This window comes from Bombina bombina, chromosome 3 (assembly GCF_027579735.1).
Source record: "Bombina bombina isolate aBomBom1 chromosome 3, aBomBom1.pri, whole genome shotgun sequence".
Classification (NCBI taxonomy): Eukaryota; Metazoa; Chordata; class Amphibia; order Anura; family Bombinatoridae; genus Bombina; species Bombina bombina.
In genome coordinates, this window is record NC_069501.1 from 1,289,294,661 (window position 1) to 1,289,320,680 (window position 26,020).

At 39.4% G+C, this 26,020-nt stretch overlaps 1 protein-coding gene across 1 annotated transcript in view; it reads right to left on the reverse strand.

Moving 5' to 3' along the window:
• Window positions 1–17,456, reverse strand: part of ARFIP2 (ADP ribosylation factor interacting protein 2) — a 460,071-nt gene extending 442,615 nt beyond the window's left edge. Inside the window, exon 1 of the mRNA XM_053705691.1 lies at window positions 17,326–17,456. Within this exon, the coding sequence (XP_053561666.1) occupies window positions 17,326–17,424 (99 nt within the window). The 5' untranslated portion in view covers window positions 17,425–17,456. The remainder of the gene's footprint in view (window positions 1–17,325) is intronic.
• Window positions 17,457–26,020: the final 8,564 nt, after the last annotated feature.

Here is a 26,020-nt window from a genome sequence, read left to right on the forward strand (position 1 = left end):
TCCACGGAGGTAGAGACGACATGTCCACTAGATCCGCATACCAAGTCCTGCGTGGCCACGCAGGCGCTATCAGAATTACTGAAGCTCTCTCCTGTTTGATTCTTGCAATCACACGAGGTAGGAGAGGAAATGGTGGAAACACATAAGCCAGGTTGAACGACCAAGGTACTGCTAGAGCATCTATCAGTACAGCCTGGGGATCCCTTGACCTGGACCCGTAACGTGGAAGCTTGGCATTCTGTCGAGATGCCATTAGATCAAATTCCGGTGTGCCCCATTGATGAATCAATTTTGCAAACACCTCCGGATGGAGTTCCCACTCCCCCGGATGAAAAGTCTGACGACTTAGAAAATCCGCTTCCCAGTTCTCTACTCCTGGGATATAGATTGCTGAGAGATGGCAAGAGTGAGTCTCCGCCCATTGGATTATTCTTGATACCTCTATCATCGCTAGAGAACTCCTTGTTCCCCCCTGATGATTGATATATGCCACAGTCGTGATATTGTCCGACTGGAATCTTATGAATTTGGCCAGAGCCAACTGAGGCCACGCCTGAAGTGCGTTGAATATTGCTCTCAGTTCCAGAATATTGATTGGTAATTAAGACTCCATCGGAGTCCAACTACCCTGAGCCTTCAGGGAATTCCAGACTGCACCCCAGCCCAAGAGGCTGGCGTCCGTTGTCACTAGAACCCATGATGGCCTGCGGAAGCACATTCCCTGGGACAGATGATCCTGTGATAACCACCAAAGAAGAGAGTCTCTGGTCTCTTGATCCAGATTTATCTGAGGAGATAAATTCGCATAATCCCCATTCCACTGCCTCAGCATGCACAGCTGCAGTGGCCTGAGATGAAAGCGAGCAAATGGGACAATGTCCATTGCTGCTACCATTAATCCAATGACCTCCATACATTGAGCCACTGATGGCCGAGGAATGGACTAAAGAGCTCGGCAAGTATTTAGAATCTTTGATTTTCTGACCTCCGTCAGAAATATTTTCATGTCTACCGAGTCTATCAGAGTTCCCAAGAATGGAACTCTTGTTTGTGGAACAAGTGAACTCTTTTCTACATTCACTTTCCAACCGTGAGTTCTTAGGAAAGACAACACAATGTCCGTGTGAGATTTGGTCAGATGATAAGTTGACGCCTGAATCAAGATATCGTCCAGATAGGGCGCCACTGCTATGCCCCTCGGCCTGAGAACCGCTAGAAGGGACCCTAGCACCTTTGTGAAGATTCTGGGAGCTGTGGCCAACTCGAAGGGAAGGGCCATGAACTGATAATGCTTGTTCGAAAAGGCAAACCTTAGAAACTGATGATGATCCTTGTGGATAGGAATGTGAAGATATGCATCCTTTAGATCCACAGTGGTCATGTATTGACCCTTCTGGATCATTGGTAAGATTGTTCATATAGTTTTCATCTTGATCGATGGGAATCTGAGAAATTTGTTTAGACATTTTAGATCTAAAATGGGTCTGAAAGTTCTCTTTTTTGGGAACCACGAAAAGGTTTGAGTAAAACCCCTGTCCCTGTTCCAGCTTTGGAACTGGACAAATTACTCCCATGGTATAGAGGTCTTTTACACAGTGTAAGAACGCCTCTCTTTTTGTCTGGTCTACAGACAAACGTGAAAGATGAAATCTCCCCCTTGGGAGAAATTCCTTGAATTCCAACTGATACCCCCTGGGTCACAATTTCCAATGCCCAGGGATCCTGAACATCCCTTGCCCAAGCCTGAGCAAAGAGAGAAAATCTGCCCCCTACTAGATCCGGTCCCGGATCGGGGGCTGCCCCTTCATGCTGTCTTGCTAGCAGCAGCGGGCTTCTTGGCATGTTTACCCTTATTCCAGGCCTGGTTAGGTCTACAGACAGACTTGGATTGAGCAAAATTCCCTTCCTGTTTGGTGGAGAAAGGGGAAGCAGAGGGTACTCCTTTGAAATTTAGAAAGGAACAAAAATTATTATTTCTACCCCTCATCTTAAGAGGTTTGTCTTGAGGTAGGGCGTGACCTTTACCTCCAGTAATGTCGGAAATGATTTCCTTCAACTCAGGGCCGAATAGGGTCTTACCCTTGAATGGAATAGCTAAAAGTTTAGATTTTGATGATACATCAGCAGACCATGATTTTAACCATAGCACTATGTGCGCCAAAATGGCAAAGCCTGCATTTTTCTCCGCAAATTTAGCAATCTGAAAAGCAGCATCTGTGATAAAGGAATTAGCCAGCTTGAGAGCTCTAATTCTGTACAAAATATCCTCTAAGGGCGTCTCTACCTTCAGAGAATCCTCAAGGGCGTCAAACCAGAAAGCCGCCGCTGTAGTTACTGGAACAATGCAGGCAGTAGGCTGTAACAAGAAACCCTGGTGAATAAATAATTTTAGAAGACCCTCTAACTTTTTATCCATAGGGTCTTTGAAAGAACAACTGTCCTCAATAGGTATAGTTGTACGCTTAGCTAGAGTAGATATTGCTCCCTCCACCTTAGGGACCATTTGCCAAGAGTCCCTGATGGTGTCTGATATAGGAAACATTTTCTTAAAATTAGGAGGGGGAGAGAACCGTATCCCTGGTCTATCCCATTCCTTTTTAACAATTTCCGAAATTCTTTTGGGAACCGGAAAAACATCAGTGTACGTAGGTACTTCTAGATATTTATCCATGTTACACAATTTTTCTGGAGGAATTGTAATAGGTTCACAATCATCCAGAGTCGCTAGGAACTCCCTGAGCAACAGGCGAAGGTGTTCAAGTTTAAATTTAAAGGACGCTAAGTCCGAATCTGTCTGAGGTAACACATTCCCCGATTCTGAAAGTTCTCCCTCAGACAATAATTCACTGACCCCCAATTCAGAGCACTGTGAGGGTACATCGGAAATGGCTAATAACGAATCAGAGGGTTCAGTATTTACATTAATACCTGGCCTACTGCGTTTACCTTGCAAAACTGGCAGTTTAGATAATACTTCTGTAAGGGTAGTTGACATAACTGCAGCCATATCTTGCAGAGTAAAAGAATTAGACGCACTAGAAGTACTAGGTGTCGCTTGTGTGGGTGTTAAAGGTTGTGACACTTAGGGAGAATTGGATGGCATATCCCGATTCTCTTCAGACTGAGAATCATCCTTAGGCACACTTTCTTTACCTAAAATATGTTCTTTACAGTGTAAGGCTCTATCAGTACAAGAGGTACACAATGTAAGTGGGGGTTCCACAATGGCTTCTAAACACATAGAGCAATGAGTTTCCTCAATGTCAGACATGTTAAACAAAGTAGTAATAACCACAACAGTTGGTAAACACTTTATTTTTTGGAAAAAAAAATATTTTGTAAAAAACGGGTACTGCGCCTTTAAGAAATAAAATCGCACAATCTTTTTCTACACACATTTAAAAACGCTTATAAATGCTCAAAAACTATGTATGTCTATACAGAGTTGCCAAAAATTATTGCATCCCACATGTTAGAGCAGAAATTACCCTCTACAGGAACATTAAATCAAAAAAACTCAATTTGCTAAATAACGACCCCTGCACCTCGCCACAGCTCTACTGTGGCGCCTACCTGCCCCCAGAGAACTGTCAAATCGACACCAATCCAGATAGTGTAAAACACAGATAGGGCCCAAACGGAGCTAATGTCTGCTGTCTCCTTCAGAGTAAACTGCGCGTCTGAGGCGCGAAAATAGGCCCCGCCCACAATGGACAGTGCACTAATAATTTAAACTACCGCATGGGAAGCGGTTATAAACAGCCATGTGGTCCCCAAGAAAACAGAATTTATGCTTACCTGATAAATTACTTTCTCTTGTGGTGTATCCAGTCCACGGGTTCATCCTTTACTTGTGGGATATTCTCCTTCCCTACAGGAAGTGGCAAAGAGAGCACACAGCAGAGCTGTCCATATAGCTCCCCCTCTAGCTCCACCCCCCAGTCATTCGACTGAAGGTTAGGAAGAAAAAGGAGAAACCATAGGGTGCAGTGGTGACTGTAGTTTAAACAAAAAAGCTACCTGACTTAATAGCCAGGGCGGGCCGTGGACTGGATACACCACAAGAGAAAGTAATTTATCAGGTAAGCATAAATTCTGTTTTCTCTTGTAAGGTGTATCCAGTCCACGGGTTCATCCTTTACTTGTGGGATACCAATACCAAAGCTTTAGGACACGGATGAAGGGAGGGAACAAGACAGGTACCTTAAACGGAAGGCACCACTGCTTGCAAAACCTTTCTCCCAAAAATAGCCTCCGAAGAAGCAAAAGTATCGAATTTGTAAAATTTAGAAAAAGTATGCAGCGAAGACCAAGTCGCTGCCTTACAAATCTGTTCACTTTGCAAAAAACTTTACTGTGCCTTTAAGAGATAAAAAAGGCACACAATTTTCCAAAACAGTGAAAAATGCAGCAAACTTTTCAAAATTTTTACAGTATGTACCTAAAGCATTAGTAAGATTGCACCACTAGCAATAAAAACGATTAACCCCTTAATGCCCAAACCGGATCGATAGTAAGCCTACAGACCGGTTAAAACAACTTCAGCACCTTGCCACAGCTCTGCTGTGGCCCTACCTGCCCTTAGGAGTCAGATTTGTGGGGAAAAAGCTTCTTATGGGCCCTCAAACTGTAGCAGGACCCTCCATGTGAAACAGCCTGAAGTTCTAGTCAATATAAACTGCGCATCTGAGGCGCGAAATTAGGCCCCTCCCACCTTACTCCGGTGCTGTGAGGCCTAAAGAAACACTCCTAAGTGTTTTAATAATAGCCATGTGGGTAACAACCCCTGAAAGAAGCCCAAATGAACCTTCAAAGTGTCTCAAAAAACGATATTTTTCAATAAAAACCGTTTGCCATCAAGTAGTGTCAACCAGCATAAATTAGCCCTGTCATGTAAGCTAGCAATTCCATATATAGTCTCTGAATACAGCTTACCCTTCCCTCATGGGGATCTTATCAGTCTTTTCCAGCATTATCACAGTCTTGTCTAGAAATAAATGACTGAACATACCTTATTGCAGCCTAACCTGCAAACCGTTCCCCACAACTGAAGTTTTCTTGTATTCCTTAGTCCTTTGTGGGAACAGCAGTGGATTTTAGTTACAACATGATAAAATCATCTTCCTCCCTGCAGAAATCTTCATCACCTTTCTGCTAGAGAGTAAATAGTACACACCTGTACCATTTAAAATAACAAACTTTTGCTTGTAGAAAATAAAAACTACAATTCTAACACCACATTCACTTTACACTTCCGATTGCTTAGAGACGGCAAAGAGAATGACTGGAGGGTGGAGCTAGAGGGGGAGCTATATGGATAGCTCTGCTGTGTGCTCTCTTTGCCACTTCCTGTAGGGAAGGAGAATATCCCACAAGTAAAGGATGAACCCGTGGACTGGATACACCTTACAAGAGAAATAAATACACCAAACGATATAAGCCCTTCTTTTCTTAGCAATAAAAAATGACTTATCCTCTATGATAAATAGTAAAAATGCCCCAGTGTCTGTATTCCATGCTGTGTATCTACTTGAGCTGCATATGTCAGAAAAAACACCCAGGAGAAACAGTAACACCCTTATTGATTACAGGACTACTGCTTACCCTGTTCCCATTATAAGGAACCAAATCAGCCAGTTAACATACCTCAAATGCTGCTTGTTGCATGAGACTGTCCTCCACACTGAAGAATTTTCTCATATTACCTTCATATCTGTGGGAACTATAATTGATCTTAGTAACTGCTGCTAAAATCATCAATTTTCAGGGGGAAATCTTCTGCCATATCCTCCCTGAGAAAAATAGTACTCACCGGTACCATTTAAAATAAAAAACATCTTGATTGAAGGAATTAAAACTATCATTTTATCACCACTATCACTTTACCCTAAATATTACTAGCATAGGCAAAGAGAATGACTGGGGGTGGAGTCAAGGGAGGAGCTATATAGACAGCTCTGCTGTGGTGCTCTTTGCCACTTCCTGTTAGCAGGAGGATAATATCCCACAAGTAAGGATGAATCTGTGGACTCTTCGTATCTTGTAGAAGAAAACTCACATTGTGCATAGACTAGCTAGAGAGGAACAACTCACATTGTGCACAGACTCACTAGAGAGGAACAACTCACATTGTGCACAGACTTGCTAGAGAGGAACTACTCACATTGTGCAAAGACTCGCTAGAGAGGAACAACTCACATTGTGCACAGACTCGCAAGAGAGGAACAACTCACATTGTGCACAGACTCACTAGAGAGGAACAACTCACATTGTGCACATCCTCGCTAGAGAGGAACAACTCACATTGTGCACAATGTGAGTTGTTCCTCTTTAGCGAGTCTGTGCACAATGTGAGTTGTTCCTCTCTAGCGAGGATGTGCACAATGTGAGTTGTTCCTCTCTAGCGAGTCTGTGCACAATGTGAGTTGTTCCTCTCTAGCGAGGATGTGCACAATGTGAGTTGTTCCTCTCTAGCGAGGATGTGCACAGACTCGCTAGAGAGGAACAACTCACATTGTGCACATCCTCGCTAGAGAGGAACAACTCACATTGTGCACAGACTCGCTAGAGAGAAACAACTCACATTGTGCACAGACTCGCTAGAGAGGAACAACTCACATTGTGCACAGACTCGCTAGAGAGGAACAACTCACATTGTGCACAGACTAGCTAGAGAGGAACAACTCACTATGTAGCACATAAGTATGTTACACACACGCTACATGTCAGTACCATATAACCTGCTCACTATGTAGCACATAAGTATGTTACACACACACACACGTTACATGTCAGTACCATATAACCTGCTCATTATGTAGCACATAAGTATGTTACACACACGCTACATGTCAGTACCATATAACCTGCTCACTATGTAGCACATAAGTATGTTACACACACACGTTACATGTCAGTACCATATAACCTGCTCATTATGTAGCACATAAGTATGTTACACCCACAATACATGTCACTACCATATAACCCGCTCACTATCTAGCACATCAGTATGTTACACACATGCTACATGTCAGTACCATGTAGCCTGCTCACTATCTAGCACATAAGTATGTTACACACACGCTACATGTCAGTACCATATAACCTGCTCACTATGTAGCACATCAGTATGTTACACACACGCTACATGTCAGTACCATATAACCTGCTCACTATGTAGCACATAAGTATGTTACACACACACTACATGTCAGTACCATATAACCTGCTCACTATGTAGCACATAAGTATGTTAAACACACACTACATGTCAGTACCATATAACCTGCTCACTATGTAGCACATAAGTATGTTATACACACGCTACATGTCAGTAGAGCTATAGGGTAGGAGGGGGACACAGAGCTATGAGGCAGGAGGGGGACACAGATCTATAAGGCAGCAGGGGGGGCAAAGACTTACAGGATATAGAAAGCAGTACAAGTTATGGGATATAGGAGTCAGTACATGTTACGGGATATAGAAAGCAGTACATGTTATGGGATATAGGAATCAGTACATGTTACGGGATATAGGAATCAGTACATGTTATGGGATATAGGAATCAGTACATGTTAAGGGATATAAGAATCAGTACATGTTACGGGATATAAGAATCAGTACATGTTACGGGATATAGGAATCAGTACATGTTACGGGATATAGGAATTAGTACATGTTACGGGATATAGGAATTAGTACATGTTATGGGATATAGGAATCAGTACATGTTATGGGATATAGGAATCAGTACATGTTACGGGATATAGGAATAAGTACATGTTACGGGATATAGGAATCAGTATATGTTACGGGATATAGGAATCAGTACATGTTATGGGATATAGGAATCAGTATATGTTACGGGATATAGGAATCAGTACATGTTATGGGATATAGGAATCAGTACGTTATGGGATATAAGAATTAGTACATGTTACAGGATATAGGAATCAGTACGTTATGGGATATAAGAATTAGTACATGTTACAGGATATAGGAATCAGTACATGTTACAGGATATAAGAATTAGTACATGTTACGGGATATAGGAATCAGTACATGTTACGGGATATAGGAATTAGTACATGTTATGGGATATAGGAATCAGTACATGTTACTGGATATAGGAATCAGTACATGTTATGGGATATAGGAATCAGTATATGTTACGGGATATAAGAATTAGTACATGTTATGGGATATAGGAATCAGTACGTTATGGGATATAGGAATCAGTTCATGTTACAGTATATAAGAATTAGTACATGTTACGGGACATAGGAATTGTCACAAATACCTCAGGATTTAGCTGATAAGGGGTTAATTCTGTTTAGCCTGTGAGCTAACAAACATTTGTTTTTTTTTAAAAAAGAACTGTGTCCTGGGTTTGTTTGTGTTTTCTTTGAAGTGCCAGGAGCCTCATAAATACTTTGTAGTACACAGAATAGACCTTTATGGCTCAAACTGTCAGCAGAGGGCATGATGCAAAACAGTGCCTCAGTCACAGAAACTGATAAGGTCAATAAAAGGACATTGGTATAATGTATATCTGTGTTTAAAACTGTTATAACATTAAATGAAGGGAAATATGTTAACCATGTCCTATTTGATATCAAATTGATTCTCCCAATGAAACTATGACTGCCTGCCTGCTTATATGAAAACAGATTTACCTAGCAGAAATTATTATGGGTTCTATAATTTAAGGCAAAGACTTAGTTTATTGAAGGTTATAAAAACTAGGGGGGTTTTAGCCCCTGCCCAGGGGGGTGTGGTCAGGCAACTTGATCTCTGGAAAATATGTAAAGAATCTTGTGTTTTAACAGTAAAATTGTTCATTCTACATGGGAGGCTGCTACAGCGTGAGTGACCATCTTCTCTTGCCCATCTCCCTGGGGCAGACTTATAAGCTAGGAAAGTATTAGGTCTGTTATTTTCTTCATTTTATTTTAACCTGTTTGCTGTGTGTAATTTTATTTGTACTAAAAAAACAAAAAGAAGAGGGTATCCAAATATGCCAAAATGTCTTTAATATGATATATTAAATCATAACAAGGTCAGGAAAAACCACAACGTTTCGGGGCTCATGGCCCTTAATCATGTGTTAAACAATTGTACAGATTCACCTGTTTAAATAGCATCCTGGGGTTTAATCCTTACAATCTATAACAAGAACTTAGCTTGTAACAAATGGCACCATCTACTGTTATACCATAGGAACAATCTGACAAAAATACATATAACAAACAGCTATGTAGCCTCCAGAGCCAATCCATATTTAATATGAAACAAAAATAGTGTATATACATATATACAGTATCCCCAACATCAATTGGAAACCAACGTTGCAAATTGAAAAGAAAAAATCAAAGTCAATATGTATAATAAATGTTACTAATAATAGATACACTCTATAAAATCTATAAGCTCACTATAAATTCTGTACTTGAATACAAGGAATCAATACAACGCAGGCAAATATTCTAAAAAGATACACATAATGTCTACCTAATAGAAAACTGACCAATTTATATCCCTATTTAACCCCTTCGTTTCCAGGGTATCAAGATGAAAAATCCAAAAAGTCTTATGTTGTTTGAGCAATAAATCTCTATTACCACCTCTTCTAGGTACTTTGATCTGCTCAATAACCTGGAACCAAAGTTGGCTGATATGATGACCTGCTGCTAGAAAATGATGTGCCACAGGAGCTGTCATTACTTTACATCTGATATTGCTTTTGTGTTCAGTAATGCGGTCACTGACCCTCCTGGAGGACTCTCCAATATAGGCCCACCCACATGGGCACTTAATCATGTATATCACATAACTGGTATTGCATGTGTAGTGTTCCTTATAATAAACATTTATGACCAGCATGAGGATGTAGAAAATATGGACTTTTAATTATTGAATTACAATTACTGCATCCAAGGCAGGGAAAACAGCCCAAATTTTTCTTGGTAATGTTGGGATAGTGTCCTCCCAGAGCCAATGTCAGCCCAAATTTGGACATCTCACAAGCTTCTGCTTCGCTTGTAAGCTGGCATTGGCAATTGTCTGAACTCATCCACTCCCAAATTACATTTACCAAAGATATCCCAGTGTTTGCGAATAATACTAGCTACCTGCTGACTTTGTCTAGAATATTCAGACACAAATATGATTTTCTTATCATCCTTCTTACTATTCTTCTTAGATAGCTGAGGCTTAAGAAGGGAATCCCTATCCATCAGGGCTACAGTTTTAATGGTGTTAGAAATTAAGTCCCTAGGGTAACCCCTTTCCAGGAATTTTTGCCCCATGTCAGAGAGTCTAACAGGAACTTTCGACACCTCCGTCACAATGCGTTTAACTCGTAGCATTTGACTCTTGGGTAATGACTTTATCAGAGTAGGATGATGGGCACTATTGTAAACCAATAGATTATTTCTATCCGTGTCTTTCCTGAATATATCAGTTTTAAAGCCAAATCCATCCTTTGAGACAGTCACATCCAAAAAATCAATATACACCTCGCTGTATAATAACTTAAACTTGATATTACATGTTGAATTATTCAGCTCTGCCACAAACAGCTCAAGGTCTCCAACGTCGCCCAGCCATATCCCAAAAATATCGCCAATATAGCGCCACCAGGTGGCGCCATACTGACAAAACAAGGAATTCTCAAACACAAATTTCTCTTCAAACAAATTCATAAAAATATTGGCATAATTCGGGGCGACGTTGGAGCCCATGGCTGTGCCCTGTAACTGCAAATAAAAACAATCCTCAAACAAAAAGTAATTATTGTATAATATTATCTCCAATAGTTGCATGATGAGCCAAACCTGTGCCTTTGAATAAATACCAGCAGTCAATAGTGCATGTTGTATGGCCCCTAAGCCACTTTGGAAAAAATAGAGTCAGTGTCAGCTACAATTGGGCGTCCTGGTGGAGCAGTCAAGGACTTGTGGATCTTAGGTAAGATGTACAAAACAGGTGTGATTGGATCTTTAACTGTCAAAAATGTGGCCGTTTTATCATCCACAATACCATTATTCAATGCAAACTTAATGGTCGTCTGTATCTCCTTATTAATTTTGATTACAGGATTACCTTGAATCTCCCTATATACATTACCAGTATTTAAAGTGATGGTAAACTCTCCCCTTTTTAAAATCAGATCTGGAATGTAAGCGCTATTTTAGATGGAGTTTTATTCATTAGCTGTAATGAAGATGCGCTATAACTTAGTGATTAATATAGATATGAAATTCAAATACCCCACGTTACACCACCCACTTCAATTTTCCTGTCAGCTAAATGATTGAATTACTCTCCAATCAATGCTCTAGCTACAACAAAAGTGCCATATGGGGAGAGCGCTGATTGGACAACAATTCAATCTGTTAGCTCACAGAAAATGTTACTTTTGAAGTGGGCGGAGGAGCATGCAGTATTTGAATTTCATATCTATATTAAAAAGCATGTTATACTGCATCTTCATTACAGCTAATGAATTAAACTCCATCTGCTTACATTCCAGATCTGATTTTAAAAAGGGGAGAGTTTACCATCACTTTAACTGTTGCCTAATCTCAGTTCTATAATCTGCCTTATTGAGAATAACTGTAGCTCTGCCCTTATCTGCATGCTTCAAAATGAATCTCTCATTAGATTTTAAGGTCTTAAGGACTCTAGTCTAAAGAACTCTACAAATGTATGTGGCAATATGAGTGGTAAGGTAATAGGTGATAATTACAATAAACCATTAAGCATCAAACATTTGGGTTTATTTGTTCTTTTTATCCTGTCAACACTCATCATAGCATAGAAACATTTGAACAACTTGTTATATCTGACTTCGATAAATTACAACATCAGAAATCTAAACAGCCAAGATTAGCCAACTTTACATCAGCTGATCAGTTAGCCCTTAAGACCATAAAATCTGATGAGAGATTTATTTTGAAGCAAGCAGATATCAAAATTAATAAGGAGATACAGACGACCATTAAGTTTGCATTGAATAATGGTATTGTGGATGATAAAACGGCTACATTTTTGACAGTTAAAGATCCAATCACACCTGTTTTGTACATCTTACCTAAGATCCACAAGTCCTTGACTGCTCCACCAGGGCGCCCAATTGTGGCTGGCACTGACTCTATTTTTTTCCGAAGTCTCGATATTTCTGGATAAGATATTGAGACCCCTGGTGGAGCAGTCAAGTACATTTGTGAGGGACTCTAATGATTTTTAATTAAATCTTAAGGATTTGCAACTCCAGACTGATCAGTTTATTCTGTTTAGTCTGGATGTTGCTAGCCTATATACGTCATGCAAGTGGCTTAGGGGCCGTACAACATGCACTATTGACTGCTGGTATTTATTCAAAGGCACAGGTTTGGCTCATCATGCAACTATTGGAGATAATATTATACAATAATTACTTTTTGTTTGAGGATTGTTTTTATTTGCAGTTACAAGGCACAGCCATGGGCACCAACGTCGCCCTGAATTATGCCAATATTTTTATGAATTTGTTTGAAGAGAAATTTGTGTTTGAGAATTCCTTGTTTTGTCAGTATGGCGCCACCTGGTGGCGCTATATTGGCGATATTTTTGGGATATGGCTGGGCGACGTTGGAGACCTTGAGCTGTTTGTGGCAGAGCTGAATAATTCAACATGTAATATCAAGTTTAAGTTATTATACAGCGAGGTGTATATTGATTTTTTGGATGTGACTGTCTCAAAGGATGGATTTGGCTTTAAAACTGATAAATTCAGGAAAGACACGGATAGAAATAATCTATTGGTTTACAATAGTGCCCATCATCCTACTTTGATAAAGTCATTACCCAAGAGTCAAATGCTACGAGTTAAACGCATTGTGACGGAGGAGTCGAAAGTTCCTGTTAGACTCTCTGAAATGGGGCAAAAATTCCTGGAAAGGGGTTACCCTAGGGACTTAATTTCTAACACCATTAAAACTGTAGCCCTGATGGATAGGGATTCCCTTCTTAAGCCTCAGCTATCTAAGAAGAATAGTAAGAAGGATGATAAGAGAATCATATTTGTGTCTGAATATTCTAGACAAAGTCAGCAGGTAGCTAGTATTATTCGCAAACACTGGGATATCTTTGGTAAATGTAATTTGGGAGTGGATGAGTTCAGCCAATTGCCAATGCCAGCTTACAAGCGAAGCAGAAGCTTGAGAGATGTCCTAATTTGGGCTGACATTGGCTCTGGGAGGACACTATCCCAACATTACCAAGAAAAATTTTGGCTGTTTTCCCTGCCTTGGATGCAGTAATTGTAATTCAATAATTAAAAGTCCATATTTTCTACATCCTCATACTGGTCATAAATGTTATTATAAGGAACACTACACATGCAATACCAGTTATGTGATATACATGATTAAGTGCCCATATGGGTGGGCCTATATTGGAGAGACCTCCAGGAGGGTCAGTGACCACATTACTGAACACAAAAGCAATATCAGATGTAAAGTAATGACAGCTCCTGTGGCACATCATTTTCTAGCAGCAGGTCATCATATCAGCCAACTTCGGTTCCAGGTTATTGAGCAGATCAAAGTACCTAGAAGAGGTGGTAATAGAGATTTATTGCTCAAACAACATGAGACTTTTTGGATTTTTCATCTTGATACCCTGGAACCGAAGGGGTTAAATAGGGATATAAATTGGTCAGTTTTCTATTAGGTAGACATTATGTGTATCTTTTTATAATATTTGCCAGCGTTGTATTGATTCATTGTATTAAAGTACAGAATTGATAGTGAGCTTATAGATTTTATAGAGTATCTATTATTAATAACATTATACATATTGATTTTGATTTTTTTATTTTCAATTTGCAACATTGGTTTCCAATTGATGTTGGGGATACTGTATATATGTATATACAGTATTTTTGTTTCATATTAAATATGGATTGGCTCTGGAGGCTACATAGCTGTTTGTTATATGTATTTTTGTCAGATTGTTCCTATGGTATAACAGTAGATGGTGCCATTTGTTACAAGCTAAGTTCTTGTTATAGATTGTAAGGATTAAACCCTAGAATGCTATTTAAACAGGTGAATCTGTACAATTGTTTAACACAGTGGTTCTCAACCTAAGTGACCTCAAGGCCCGGTAAGTTTTAACCGGACCTGTCCAGGGCCCGGTAAGTATCGGGAGTGGATATATATATATATATATATATATATATATATATATATATATATAATATCTCTCTCTCTCTGTGTATATATATATATATATATATATATCTCTACAGCTCTCTCTCTATACACACATACACACACACACACACAGTATATGTATGGTTTACAGATGTTTAATTATGTAATAATTAATGGGTGTCAGTGGGATCTATATAAATATCCCACTGACACCAATGAATTATCATAAAATGAACCCACTGTAAACTATATATATTGCATATTGACACCACTGAATTATAATATATATATATATTGGTTAACTATATGCTAATTCATTGGTGTCAGTGGGATAAATATATATATATATATATATATATATATATATATAGTGTACACATACATATTGGTGTCCAGTGGTCACCCTAAATATACACGTTAGTGTCAGTGGCCGTAATTATTTGTCATTTGACAGTGGACTTCCTTACCTGTGAGCCGATGCTTTATGCTCTGCACGCCGCTACTCACAGTGTGCCGCTACCTGCTCACACTGCGCATACAGACATGCGCAGTGGCGCATCCAAACATGCACAGTGGCACTCTAACAGGCCCGTCTGAAATTTCGGACATGTGTAAAGACGGGCTTGTCAGAGCGCGTGTCTGGAGGCTATGTCGGGTCGCGGCCCACCAGCAGGGCCTTCTCGGCCCGGTAGTGGGCCGCGGCCCGGCTGTTGAGAAACACTGGTTTAACACATGATTAAGGGGCATGAGCCCCAAAACGTCATGGTTTTTCCTGACCTTTTTATGATTTAATATATCATATTAAAGACATTTTGGCATGTTTGTATACCCTCCTCCTTTTGTTTTTTCAGTGTGTTTAACTGGGAGTTTGGTGGTAACTCTAGGAGGTTTCTGACCAGTTGGATTGCTGTGCTGGATTCAACCTTGTTTTCATTTGTAATTTTATTTGTAACAACTTTTTATTAATAATGCATTGTGCATAATATTTTTGGCATAATAAATAATTCATTTATTAAGCTTTGGACTTTGTCTAATAATTGAACCACGTTATTAAAAAGACTGGAATGTTAGAACTGTATATTTTAGGTTATTTTCTGCTAAATTGTATTCTAAGAGTTAATGCGTAAATCTGGGGTTTCCTTAAGATTTCCCATATCATATAATCTTAAGTGGTGGCAGCTAGATATTATAGTTAGTTTAGTGTGGATGGCATTAAAGTGGAATTTTGGGCATTTATTTTACGTCTAGTACAGACTGGATAGTGTTGTTAACCCTTGCACCCACTGAACTAAATCACAAGCTTGCCTGGTGTGGCTAGATTGTGACATATTAGTGAGAGTAGAAGTGGTCTGATAACCCTTTCTGTGCCAAATAAGTGACTGGCGCAGGGTTGGATAACTCTGGTCGTCACAACTTAAAGTACATGTTATGGGATATAGGAATCAGTACATGTTACGGGATATAACAATCAGTACATGTTATGGGATATAACAATCAGTACATGTTATGGGATATAACAATCAGTACATGTTATGGGATATAACAATCAGTACATGTTATGGGATATAACAATCAGTACATGTTATGGGATATAACAATCAGTACATGTTATGGGATATAACAATCAGTACATGTTACGGGATATAGGAATCAGTACATGTTATGGGATATAACAATCAGTACATGTTATGGGATATAACAATCAGTACATGTTATGGGATATAACAATCAGTACATGTTATGGGATATAACAATCAGTACATGTTATGGGATATAACAATCAGTACATGTTATGGGATATAACAATCAGTACATGTTACGGGATATAACAATCAGTACATGTTACGGGATATAGGAATCAGTACATGTTATGGGATATAACAATCAGTACATGTTATGGGATATAACAATCAGTACATGTTATGGGATATAACAATCAGTACATGTTATGGGATATAACAATCAGTACATGTTATGGGATATAACAATCAGTACATGTTATGGGATATAACAATCAGTACATGTTATGGGATATAACAATCAGTACATGTTATGGGATATAACAATCAGTACATGTTACGGGATATAGGAATCAGTACATGTTATGGGATATAACAATCAGTACATGTTATGGGATATAACAATCAGTACATGTTATGGGATATAACAATCAGTACATGTTATGGGATATAACAATCAGTACATGTTATGGGATATAACAATCAGTACATGTTATGGGATATAACAATCAGTACATGTTACGGAATATAGGAATCAGTACATGTTATGGGATATAACAATCAGTACATGTTATGGGATATAACAATCAGTACATGTTATGGGATATAACAATCAGTACATGTTACGGGATATAACAATCAGTACATGTTACGGGATATAGGAATCAGTACATGTTACGGGATATAGGAATCAGTACATGTTACGGGATATAGGAATCAGTACATGTTACGGGATATAGGAATCAGTACATGTTACGGGATATAGGAATCAGTACATGTTACGGGATATAGGAATCAGTACATGTTACGGGATATAGGAATCAGTACATGTTACGGGATATAGGAATCAGTACATGTTACGGGATATAAGAATTAGTACATGTTAGGGGTTATAGGAATCAGTACATGTTACGGGATATAGGAATCAGTACATGTTACGGGATATAACAATCAGTACATGTTACGGGATATAACAATCAGTACATGTTACGGGATATAGGAATCAGTACATGTTACGGGATATAGGAATCAGTACATGTTACGGGATATAGGAATCAGTACATGTTACGGGATATAGGAATCAGTACATGTTACGGGATATAACAATCAGTACATGTTACGGGATATAGGAATCAGTACATGTTACGGGATATAGGAATCAGTACATGTTACGGGATATAGGAATCAGTACATGTTACGGGATATAGGAATCAGTACATGTTACGGGATATAGGAATCAGTACATGTTACGGGATATAGGAATCAGTACATGTTATGGGATATAGGAATTAGTACATGTTACAAGAAACAGACACAGATTTAGGAAGTAAGAGCGTTAGGGGTGACAAGAAGTGACGTGCCTCACGTGGGGTGATCGTTACCTGCTCTAAGCTCTCATCCTCATTTAATGTCCTGGACACCCCGTTGCTGTTGATTGGGATTTCCATAGTTGCGGCTTTACTTAGGATTCCTTCAGACATAGTGAACCTGCAGGAGCAAAGGGGAGAGGTTAATGGAACAACTGGAGAGAAGCTGTCACATATATTCAGCACTTAGTAAGGGAGGACAAGGAAACAACCTAAACAAGTACATTAAGGTAGCAGGCTGGTACATGTTTAACCCAGAGGAGGGTGAATATCACTGCCGAGGAGGGTGAATATCACTGCCGAGACACATATGGTAACAGCTGGCGCCTGTGATCACACAAACATTATGCACATCCCTTGGTAAGAAGGGATACTAACAAAATGGATGATTGGACAAATGACAAATCTAAAATTTATAAAATGATGTATTTAGAAAAAAACAACTCAAAAGTTTATTATAGGTTGCGGTATCTGCAGCAGGAATAGTAAGTATTGCAGTGAGTAAGGCCAGTAGAGTGTTTGGTTGTATAGGTAGCGGTATCTGCAGCAGGAATAGTAAGTATTGAAGTGAGTAAGGCCAGTAGAGTGCTTGGTTGTATAGGTAGCGGTATCTGCAGCAGGAATAGTAAGTATTGCAGTGAGTAAGGCCAGTAGAGTGCTTGGTTGTATAGGTAGCGGTATCTGCAGCAGGAATAGTAAAGTATTGCAGTGAGTAAGGCCAGTAGAGTTCTTGGTTGTATAGGTAGCGGTATCTGCAGCAGGAATAGTAAGTATTGCAGTGAGTAAGGTCAGTAGAGTGCTTGGTTGTATAGGTAGCGGTATCTGCAGCAGGAATAGTAAGTATTGCAGTGAGTAAGGTCAGTAGAGTGCTTGGTTGTATAGGTAGCGGTATCTGCAGCAGGAATAGTAAGTATTGCAGTGAGTAAGGTCAGTAGAGTGCTTGATTGTATAGGTAGCGGTATCTGCAGCAGGAATAGTAAGTATTGCAGTGAGTAAGGTCAGTAGAGTGCTTGGTTCTATAGGTAGCTGTATCTGCAGCAGGAATAGTAAGTATTGCAGTGAGTAAGGCCAGTAGAGTGCTTGGTTCTATAGGTAGCGGTATCTGCAGCAGGAATAGTAAGTACTGCAGCGAGTAAGGTCAGTAGAGTGCTTGGTTCTATAGGTAGTGGTATGTGCAGCAGGAATAGTAAGTACTGCAGTGAGTAAGGCCAGTAGAGTGCTTGGTTGTACAGGTAGCGGTATGTGCAGCAGGAATAGTAAGTGCTACAGTGAGTAAGGCCAGTAGAGTGCTTGGTTGTATAGGTAGTGGTATCTGCAGCAGGAATAGTAAGTGCTACAGTGAGTAAGATCAGTAGAGTGCTTGGATGTATAGGTAATGGTATCTGCAGCAGGAATAGTAAGTACTGCAGTGAGTAAGATCAGTAGAGTGCTTGGTTGTATAGGTAGCGGTATCTGCAGCAGTAATAGTAAGTATTGCAGTTAGTAAGGCCAGTAGAGTGCTTGGTTGTATAGGTAGTGGTATCTGCAGCAGGAATAGTAAGTATTAGAGTGAGTAAGGCCAGTAGAGTGCTTGGTTGTATAGCTAGCGGTATCTGCAGAAGGAACAGTAAGTATTGCCGTGAGTAAGGCCAGTAGAGTGCTTGTTTGTATAGGTAGCTGTAGCAGGAATAGTAAGTACTGCAGTGAGTAAGGCCAGTAGAGTGCTTGATTGTATAGGTAGCGGTATCTGCAGAAGGAACAGTAAGTATTGTCGTGAGTAAGGCCAGTAGAGTGCTTGTTTGTATAGGTAGCTGTAGCAGGAATAGTAAGTACTGCAGTGAGTAAGGCCAGTAGAGTGCTTAGTTGTATAGGTAGCTGTATCTGCAGCAGGAAAAGTAAGTATTGCCGTGAGTAAGGCCAGTAGAGTGCTTGGTTGTATAGGTAGTGGTATCTGCAGCAGGAATAGTAAGTATTGCAGTGAGTAAGGCCAGTAGAGCACTAGGTTGTATAGGTAGAGGTATCTGCACCAAGCATAGTAAGTATTACAGTGAGTAAGGCCAGCAGAGCACTAAGTTGTATAGGTAGCGGTACCTGCAGCAGGAAGAGTAAGTACTGCAGTAAGGCCAGTAGAGTGCTTGGTTGTATAGGTAGCGGTATCTGCACCAGGAGTAAGTACTGCAGTGAGTAAGGCCAGTAGAGTGCTTGGTTGTATAGGTAGCGGTATCTGTAGCAGGAATAGTAAGTATTGCACCGAGTAAGACCAATAGAGTGCTTGGTTGTATAGGTAGCAGTATCTGCAGCAGGAATAGTAAGTATTGCAGTGAGTAAGGCCAGTAGAGTGCTTGGTTGTATAGGTAGTGGTATCTGCAGCAGGAATAGTAAGTATTGCAGCGAGTAAGGCCAGTAGAGTGCTTGGTTGTATAGGTAGTGGTATCTGCAGCAGGAATAGTAAGTATTGCAGTGAGTAAGGCCAGTAGAGTTCTTGGTTGTATAGGAAGCGGTATCTGCAGCAGGAATAGTAAGTACTGCAGTAAGTAAGGCCAGTAGAATGCTTGGTTGTATAGGTAGAGGTATCTGCAGCAGGAATAGTAAGTATTGCAGTGAGTAAGGCCAGTAGAGTGCTTGGTTGTATAGGAAGCGGTATCTGCAGCAGGAATAGTAAGTACTGCAGTAAGTAAGGCCAGTAGAATGCTTGGTTGTATAGGTAGCTGTATCTGCAGCAGGAAAAGTAAGTACTGCAGTGAATAAGGCCAGTAGAGTGCTTGGTTGTATAGGTAGTGGTATCTGCAGCAGGAATAGTAAGTGCTACAGTGAGTAAGGTCAGTAGAGTGCTTGGTTGTATAGGTAGTGGTATCTGCAGCAGGAATAGTAAGTACTGCAGTGAGTAAGGCCAGTAGAGTGCTTGATTGTATAGGTAGCGGTATCTGCAGAAGGAATAGTAAGTATTACCGTGAGTAAGGCCAGTAGTGTGCTTGTTTGTATAGGTAGCTGTAGCAGGAATAGTAAGTACTGCAGTGAGTAAGGCCAGTAGAGTGCTTGGTTGTATAGGTAGCTATATCTGCAGTAGGAATAGTAAGTATTGCAGTAAGTAAGACCAGTAGAGTGCTTGGTTCTATAGGTAGCAGTATCTGCAGAAGGAATAGTAAGTATTGCAGTGAGTAAGGCCAGTAGAGTGCTTGGTTGTATAGGTAGCTGTAGCTGCAGCAGGAATAGTAAGTATTGACGTGAGTAAGGTCAGTAGAGTGCTTGGTTCTATAGGTAGCGGTATCTGCAGCAGGAATAGTAAGTATTGCAGTGAGTTAGGCCAGAAGAGTGCTTTGTTGTATAGGTAGCTGTAGCAGAACTAGTAAGTATTGCAGTGAGTAAGGTCAGTAGAGTGCTTGGTTCTATAGGTAGCGGTATCTGCAGCAGGAATAGTAAGTACTGCAGCGAGTATGGCCAGTAGAGTGCTTGGTTGTATAGGTAGAGGTATCTGCAGCAGGAATAGTAAGTATTACAGTGAGTAAGGCCAGTAGAGTGCTTGGTTGTATAGGTAGCTGTATCTGCATCAGGAATAATAAGTACTGCAGCGTGTAAGGCCAATAGAGTGCTTGGTTATATAGGTAGCGGTCCTGCAGCAGGAATAGTAAGTATTGCAGTGAGTAAGACCAGTAGAGTGCTTGGTTGTATAGGTAGTGGTATCTGCAGCAGGAATAGTAAGTGCTACAGTGAGTAAGGTTAGTAGAGTGCTTTGTTCTATAGGTAGCAGTATCTGCAGAAGGAATAGTAAGTATTGCAGTGAGTAAGGCCAGTAGAGTGCTTGGTTGTATAGATAGCTGTAGCAGGAATAGTAAGTATTGACGTGAGTAAGGTCAGTAGAGTGCTTGGTTCTATAGGTAGCGGTATCTGCAGCAGGAATAGTAAGTATTGCAGTGAGTAAGGTCAGTAGAGTGCTTGGTTCTATAGTTAGCGGTATCTGCAGCAGGAATAGTAAGTATTGCAGTAAGTAAGGCCAGTAGAGTGCTTGGTTGTATAGGTAGCGGTATCTGCAGCAGGAATAGTAAGTATTGCTGTGAGTAAGGCCAGTAGAGTGCTTGGTTGAATAGGTAGCGGTATCTGCAGCAGGAATAGTAAATATTGCAGTGAGTAGGGCCAGAAGAGTGCTTGGTTGTATAGGTAGCGGTATCTGCAGCAGAAATAGTAAGTATTGCAGTGAGTAAGGCCAGTAGAGTGCTTGGTTGTATAGGTAGTGGTATCTGCAGCAGGAATAGTAAGTATTGCAGTGAGTAAGGTCAGTAGAGTGCTTGGTTGTATAGGTAGCAGTATCTGCAGCAGGAATAGTAAGTATTGCAGTGAGTAAGGCCAGTAGAGTGCTTGGTTGTATAAATAGTGGTATAGGCAGCAGGAATAGTAAGTACTGCAGCGAATAAGGTGAGTTAAGTGCTTGGTTGTATAGGAAGTGGTATCTGCAGCAGGAATAGTAAGTATTGCAGTGAGTAAGGCCAGTAGAGTGCTTGGTTATATAGGAAGCGGTATCTGCAGCAGGAATAGTAAGTACTGCAGTGAGTAAGACCAGTAGAATGTTTGGTGTATATATAGCAGTATCTGCAGCAGGAATAGTAAGTACTGCAGCGAGTAAGGTGAGTTAAGTGCTTGGTTCTATAGGTAGAGGTATATGCAGCAGGAATAGTAAGTACTGCAGTGAGTAAGGCCAGTAGAGTGCTTAGTTGTATAGGTAGCGGTATCTGCAGCAGGAATAGTAGGTATTGCAGTGAGCAAGTCCAGTAGAGTGCTTGGTTGTATAGGAAGCTGTAGCTGCAGCAGGAATAGTAAGTACTGCAGCGAGTAAGACCAGTAGAATGTTTGGTGTATATATAGCAGTACGTAGAGAAGAAAGGGTGGCACTAGCACTACAATAATATTGATGCAGGGTTGCTCAATTCAATTAATTAAATATATCCATCTATATATACGTACTTACATATATATATATATATATATATATATATATATATATATATATATAAACATGTATATATATGTGTGTATATATATATCTCTCTTATGAGCTGGGGTGCTGGTGCACAAGGACAACTTTTAGAATAAGTCTGGAGCCCATGAAGGGATCAAGACTGAAAAGAGTGTACTTTGGAAGCACTTCCGTCCCTGATTTTAATGAATAATAAACTCACATTCAGGACCAAAAAGTTTCTATTCAAATGAATTCAATTAAAACATAACTTTTATTCAAACCATAGTTGTGTAAATCAATGTGTATGTGTGTGCATTTTAAAAACACATAGGAACTGGGTAGAGAATATTGTAGGTTCAGTATCCTAGTTGTGCAGATATTGCAGGCACCTCGGAGAGGTCCACTCCAATACTCGCAATTATTTAAGGCCAAAAGTAATGGTAAAAGGGGTGTTGAATAAGTAGATGTAAAGATTGTGTTTTGACAATAATTTTCTTATCTACAGTCAGTACAGTCGGACGGATATAGGATTGTGGTGATATGTACTGTCACACAATATTTAGTGAACTATATCGTCTTACACCACCTATAGTGTTCTGTACTTGTGGTACACTGAAATGAATCAAATTGGTTCATATACTGGTTGTGTGTTGGACACTCTATGAATATATAGTTGGAATACTCCAATATCTCATTAATAATTCTGTGTGTACAAACGTTCACGTAATTGTTTTACACATTAACTTGTTTAAGACCCTAGAATCAGGCCTGGTTTTGACTTAGTATATTGAGCTTGGGGGTGCTGAAGATTGTAAAGAAGTTTTTTTATGAAATATCTGTCATCTATCTGCACACTTGGTATCACAGTTTATAGCTGTGCAATTTATGCCACAAAGATAAATATATAAAGAAAAAAGAGAGATATATTATCGTTACCACTAGTTTACAACTTACGTCTGTATAACGTCTTGTTTGGGCATATAGTGCTGGCAGTGACCTAAATTATACGTCAGATTAACTTTTAATAAACGGAAATACGGCTCCTGCACAGCATTTATTGCCTTATGTTATGATTTGTTAGTATATTAAACCATATGGTTGTAAACTTGTAGCAAGTAGATCTATTATACTACGCACTGGTTTGCAAAGCAAGTCTGGATAATGCTTTATTAATGTATATTACTTAAAGTTCAATCAGTAGCCACTAAATTTGAAATAATAATCATAAAAGAAATGTAACTACAGTTACATTATGTTCTGCAGTATATGAAATTATGAATAGGTATATCATATAAATCTCCTCTCTGATCGATTTTTGTGTCTCATTTAGCGACTGTGCATTTGATAGCAGAACTTATTTAGATGAATATTGCCATTACTTCTAGTTTGCAAACAAAATCTAGATTGCACCTTATTTTGGCTTACAATGCTTGTGAATCTCTAGGTAAAGAGTTAGATTATCAGTGCTTGTAATGAGCTACTATATACAATATTTGTTTCCTTCTTTAAATAATTTGTGTAAAGATTTCTGGTTGAGCGTCTTATAACAAGCTGTTTCAAATAGATGTTTCTCTCATATACTAACTTGTAAAGTGGGTCTTAGTAATGCCTTATTTTGGCATACAACGCTTGTGAACCTCTAGGTGAAGTATTAATATATCTTGCAGAGCTTTGTAATAACCTGCTATATGTAGTTTTTATTCTCCTTCTTTAAATACTTAGTATCAAGATTACAGATTATGCCTCTTATAACTAGCTGTTTCAAATGATTATTGGTCTTATATACTGCCTTATAGAGCAAGTCTTTGTAATGCCTTATTTTGGCATACGTTATTGTGAGCTATACCTTGTATGATGTTTGCACCAAAGATTCTTAATATTAAGTGCCCCGGCAGCTACCCCTGGCGTGTAGCGGAGTTACTAAGATAACCCAGAACACAGAGGTAAATATATTGTTACCTAATTGAGACAAATATGTGGAGTTGAATAAATTCTAAGTTACAAACAAACTTCTTTAAATACTTATTATTGAGATAACGGGTTATACGTTTTCTAGCAAGCTATTTCAAATGATTGTATTCTCTTGTGTGCTGACTTGTAAGGCGAATCTTAGAAATGCCTTATTTTGGCATGCGTTATTGTAAGTTAAGCCTAAATAGTTTTTACAACAAAGATTCTAATGTTAGCTACCACCCGGCAACCACCCCTGGCGTGTAGCGGAGTTACCGCAAATACTCAGGACACTAACGTCAATATACAATTGCCCGATTGAAACAACTAGGTTAGATTGACTGAATTCAAAATTGCAAACAAATTGTATTCTATCCACAAGTTCCTATGCCATTTAAAAACGGCTGATTGGGGTGTTGTTAAACTGTACCCCTCCCTGACATGTTTCGCCGATACTATCTCGGCTTTTTCAAAGAATAAACCTTCTTTATTTCCATTTTTATTTATTTTTCAATTTAATATATTTTATTCCATCACATTTTTCCCCACCATCAAACACCACCACTCAAGCTACCGCCTTTCAATTTTTTAAGATATTCCCCTTCCCTATATATCTCAATAGCACCTTGCATTTATTCCATATTTTATTCAAATATGCAGCACATTATACTTGATTTGGGGGATTAAATAATATTCCAAGTCTTTAGCAATTACAGGTAAAATTCAGTAAATATTAACATGTTCACAGTACTAAGTTGATGACATAATAGAACCTTGTAGGTACACTGTTTTCACAAAATAGTTGTTCTAACACAATACCCTATGAATAAAAGACTACAAGGGGGAGACACATATTGTTTTACAATTTCCTGCCGTATTAAACTTTCGCAAAAGAATATAATCAGTCATGCAACACATTTGTTTTGAATCTGGCATGAAAGATAATTATTAAAGTCAGACTGTTCTGACACCAATATTCTGATCTCTCACCCTTCATTGATATAACTGTGATCGTACGATTCAATACAGTGGAGGCGTGACAACATCATTTGAATCCAACACACCCTCTATTCTGAGGATCGCGATTGGTTGATACGGACCAATCACTTTCATTCAGTGCATTCATAAAACCCCAGACGCCGGCGCGCGTCACCTTTGAAAAAGCCGAGATAGTATCGGCGAAACATGTCAGGGAGGGGTACAGTTTAACAACACCCCAATCAGCCGTTTTTAAATGGCATAGGAACTTGTGGATAGAATACAATTTGTTTGCAATTTTGAATTCAGTCAATCTAACCTAGTTGTTTCAATCGGGCAATTGTATATTGACGTTAGTGTCCTGAGTATTTGCGGTAACTCCGCTACACGCCAGGGGTGGTTGCCGGGTGGTAGCTAACATTAGAATCTTTGTTGTAAAAACTATTTAGGCTTAACTTACAATAACGCATGCCAAAATAAGGCATTTCTAAGATTCGCCTTACAAGTCAGCACACAAGAGAATACAATCATTTGAAATAGCTTGCTAGAAAACGTATAACCCGTTATCTCAATAATAAGTATTTAAAGAAGTTTGTTTGTAACTTAGAATTTATTCAACTCCACATATTTGTCTCAATTAGGTAACAATATATTGACCTCTGTGTTCTGGGTTATCTTAGTAACTCCGCTACACGCCAGGGGTAGCTGCCGGGGCACTTAATATTAAGAATCTTTGGTGCAAACATCATACAAGGTATAGCTCACAATAACGTATGCCAAAATAAGGCATTACAAAGACTTGCTCTATAAGGCAGTATATAAGACCAATAATCATTTGAAACAGCTAGTTAT